Genomic DNA, 4297 nt, shown 5'->3' with positions numbered 1-4297 from the left:
ACACACACACACACACACACACACACACACACACACACACACACACAAAGGGTAAGGCAGACCAGCACCAGAGCTGGAATGCAAGCTCCATGAGGACCAGGATGTCCTCTCTTGATTACCACTGTACCCTTTAATACTTAGCACAGGAGTGGTAACACTGTAAGTGCTTAATATTTTTTGAAGGAGTGAATGACAGCTATCATTCATTGATCACTTTTCTTGAGGAACTTTACTAAGCATGTTAGAAATGTGACAAGACTTTAAAACAAGAACTGGGAACTGGGCAAGAAAGTGACACTCCAAGCCTCACAATAACCTTACGACTGAGCCAATGTAACATATTTTTTTTTCCAATTTTAAAGGCAAGGAAATCAGATGAGAAAGACCAACCTTCCTAAGAAGGCAGAGCTCTAAAGAGCTGAGCCACCAAGTCTGTCTTCCTTCCCCTCTGCCACATCAATACCAAAATGAAGTTTAGCGCTTGGAAAACAAAAGAACATGGAGAAGATAGCCTGGCCAAAAACTGTATTATCACACATTCAAAACCAGGATGTCTGTTCCTGGAAAAAAGAAAAACCTTATTTCAATATTGCAGAGACAGCCAACAGGGCCTATGGTTCTGTTCTTAACAGGCACACTTCAATCTTCTATGTTCAGAGCACTGTAGGGTTCTTTAAGTGCAGGTGCCCGTTTAAAAAGTGACTGAGCTGCATAAAGAATGGCTTCAAAAGCTGAAAAGCTACAAGTTAAAAGCCAGATATAAAGATCCTTATCTCCCTTCATTAAATTATACCTCTATTACCTTCCCTGAAAAACTGCCTGACCAGAGGAATTCGAAGAACTGTCCAAGTAAGAAAAAAGTGTTTGCCTAGCACCCTGTAACGAAAACCATGTTTCATGTAGTGACAACGGCAATCCTGTCACATCTTCACTATTCCCTAAGTACCCCGACAAAGGTGCATTCAGGCACTACCTAAGATTAGTAGGCTTCCTTTTAAAACTGTGAAACAGAATCGTATAGAGGATGATTTTTTTTTTTAAACTCCGGTCTGAGAACGGAAGTCAAGTTCAGATTCTCTTCCTTCCTCAAAAGCGAGCAAGAGAATTAAAGAGCGCGCGCGCGCACAAGCACGCACACACACGCCCTATAGTAAAAATGTCTCGGGGCCTCTTCACCTGTGGCAATTGCTGCGGCAAGCCTGGATTTGCTGGGATTTAAGGCTCTTCCTCACTCGGGAGGAAAGACGAGGGGGTGAGGGGGACACAGGGAAGAATGAACTGGTGACTAAGTTTCCAATCGGATCATTCTTTTCAACTTGGGCAGCTCTTTCCTCCCCCCGCCCCTTACCCCCTTCCCCCACGGCCCGGGGCACACACTCGGCCCCGCCAGCATGGGCAGGCCCCGAGGGGGGCACGGCCGCCGCCGAGCACCCCCGCGCCCCTCGGAGTCGGAGGCGCAGCCGACCCCGAGCGCGCGGCCGGGGAGCGGCGCAGACCCCGGGAAGGGGCCGCGGATCCGTCGTCGCCGCCAGGCGTGGGGACCGGGAAGGGGCAGCCTCCGCGGGGCGGAGAGGCGGGGTGAGCACTTCCTGACTCTCGCATTGTCCACGCACCGCCCGCGCCGCCCCGGGCCCCGCCACCGCGCCGTCCCCGTCGGGGAGGAAGTTGGCGCACGCCCCGCCAGCCCCGTCTTACCGTTCTTGGCGTCGCCCGCGGCTGCAGCCCCCGCGGCGGCCGCGGCGTTGGCGGTGCCAGTCCCCGCGCCTCCGGTGCCCGCCGCACCCCCGGTGCCCGGCGCTCCCGCCGCCGGCGCTCCGCAGCCGGCCGCCGCCGCCAGGCCCCCCCCGGCTGCCGCGCCCGCCGCGCCCGCCGCTGCCAGGGCCCCGGCTCCATTTTCCTGCTCGTCCCCGCTGCTGTTGGCGCGCTTGTTTTTGCGGCCACCTTTACTGTTTTTGGGGTTGGGCATCTCGCGAGCGTCCAGGTGCCCGGCGTCAGCGAAGGCGGCTCCCCGCCGCACGGCCGCTCCCGGCCCGCGCGGAGCCGGGTCCGGGAGGAAGAGAATGGAGGGCGCGGGCCGGCGGCTCCTCCGGCGCCCGTCTAGCCGCGCGGCCCGCGCCGCGCCATCCCGGCCGCCGCGCCCTCTCCGGCTTCCTGGAGCCGGCGCGCGGCCACCCGAGGCTCGCAGCCGCGCGAGCGCCGCGGGCTCGGGACGCGAGCGAGACGCTCCCGAGCCGGAGGGAAAAGGCGGGTCTCCGGCTTGTTTTGATTCGGCTTCGCTGACACGCTCTGGCCCCGCCCCCGCCCGTGACGACACTGGGGATTCGGCCTGACCACGCCCACCAAGTGACCTCACGGCTGACTGGCCCGCCCGCGTGACGTCACGCCCCCGCTGAGCCGGCCACTTTCGGGTGACGTCATCCTGGCGCCCTCACGGCTGGCCCGCGGAGCTACTGGGCATCTGCGAAGCGAGCTTCGTGAAGTGGCCCTCTAAGCCAATCCGGTGGCGTCGCAAGTAGTTATTCGGTGGCCTCCTGACCTTCATGAGATTGAGGCTTAGAACAATATGGTCCGGAAAAATAGGCGGGTGACTAGAACAAGAAGTGAAAACAAAGGATTTCGGATTAATAATCCACCAAAACACCTCACCCCTCAAGATCAGTTTTAGGTTCAGTAATTGCAGAAATAAGATTGAGTTCCCAGACAATGGGAATGAATGAGAAGCCGGCACAGTGTGGTGTTGAAAGTAGTTCGTACAAACAGGACCCACCATCCGGGGATAAAACTCAGTGTTGCCTGTGATCACGAAACAAGTGGGGGGAAAACGCAACCCCCATAGATAGGGCTGAGCTGCCCTGAAAGAGCGATGGCTGTGTCGTGAGCAGGCTCGGATTAGAATGTGACACCTGTGAAGAGAAGCAATGATGTGAGGGCAGGAGACAGACCCCTGGGGAGAGTTTTACATGGGCTCCCATTTCTGCAACTTTATTCTATCTTTTCACAGACCAGCTCCTTCCCAACCTCAGGTCCCAGATCAAACACACTCCCTTCAGGATGTAACAGAAACACCTTCCCGGAGGAGCTATCAGAAGTATCTCTCATTAAGTTGTCAATGTACATGTTTACTTATTTCCTATCTATCTCCTTCTCGCTCACATGAAAGCTCCATAGGTAGTAGTTTCTATCAGTGTTGGGCACCTCAGGGAACAACAGCTAGCTTGTATTTGTTGAGTGTATAAATTAGGTTCTTTTTCCCATGAACTATGGAGGAAAACTATTTTAGCTGACAATTAACAGTTTTCCCCTCCTATAGTGTAATCTTCTTTAATTAACCCAGCTCTTCAGTAAAGGCTCTAAAGCTTAAAGAGAACCCTCCCCATGCTCCTCACCTAATGGACTGGGAGCAGAGTCCATAGCAGAGGTTGGAGCTACTGGGAGGAGCCTGGATGCTCAGGAGCAATTGCTGGTTGGACTTCCCAGCAGGAAAATGATGAACTGTTTAATTTCCCGAGTATATATTGATGGTTACATTAGATAGATACATACTTTGTGCCTATATTTTCACATATATTTCTACCCCACCCTGACTTCCTCTGAGCACTAGAAGAGCAGGGATTGAGTCTATCTTTCTACCTAACTCTGCAGAGTCTAGCAGAAAGCCTGACCCACAGAAAGCAGTCAGTAAAAATCTGTTGAATGGGGAATGTCAAATGCACTCTTCTTCTGGCTACATCTTTCTGAATCTTAAAGTCTCAACTAAATCATCAATTCTCTAGGAAGCCTCCTCTGATAGCCCAAGGCTAGATTTGCCCCCTGGGCTCCCTGTACCTTCCCCAACAAAACAGCTTGCACACAAAGGTATTGAAAATGCCTGTGTATTTGTCTGTCTGGGCCCCCACCGGACTAGCAGCCCTGTAACAGTAGAAACTGTGTCTTTCTTAGTCATCACTTGTATCCTTGGTGCCTAACACAGTGCATGGCACTCAGTAAGTATTTATTAATGCATGACAAGTACATGAATAAATGAATGGACAAATGCTTTGAAGGTATATGCAGCAGGATTTCGTCACCACCTGGACCTCTGAAGTCAAAAAATTCTAAAAACTGGAGGAAAATGCTGTCGGTGGTTAATTAAATGGAGACTTCAGGGAGAGGATGGAGGAGCTGGGGACAAAGATAATGAGTTAATGTGGCCAGTTCAGACTTAGCTTAATTTCATTACTGGGATCCTTCACTAGAGGCGGCTGAGAGATCTCACAGTATTTTGGTGACCTTGGCTTTGGCCTTTCTTTCTTTCTTT

At 52.9% G+C, this 4297-nt stretch overlaps 1 protein-coding gene across 5 annotated transcripts in view; it reads right to left on the bottom strand.

Annotated features, from left to right (window-relative positions):
* Window positions 1-2254, bottom strand: part of HECA (hdc homolog, cell cycle regulator) — a 45337-nt gene extending 43083 nt beyond the window's left edge. For 4 of the 5 annotated variants that reach the window (XR_012378600.1, XM_073894009.1, XM_025866085.2 and 1 more), the window contains exon 1: window positions 1696-2248. Coding sequence is in view for 4 of the 5 variants with exons in the window: in XM_073894009.1 (XP_073750110.1) it covers window positions 1696-1966 (271 nt within the window). In the remaining variant the exon portion in view is untranslated. Of the gene's footprint in view, window positions 1-1695 lie in introns of all 5 variants that reach the window. The other variant, XM_073894011.1, reaches the window with a different exon arrangement.
* Window positions 2255-4297: the final 2043 nt, after the last annotated feature.

This window comes from Callorhinus ursinus, unplaced genomic scaffold, assembly GCF_003265705.2.
Source record: "Callorhinus ursinus isolate GAN/ISIS: 27379988/994484 unplaced genomic scaffold, GSC_fseal_2.0 scaffold6, whole genome shotgun sequence".
Classification (NCBI taxonomy): domain Eukaryota; kingdom Metazoa; phylum Chordata; class Mammalia; order Carnivora; family Otariidae; genus Callorhinus; species Callorhinus ursinus.
Note: the sequence above shows the minus strand (reverse complement) of the source record. Positions and strands in the feature narration are given on the sequence as shown.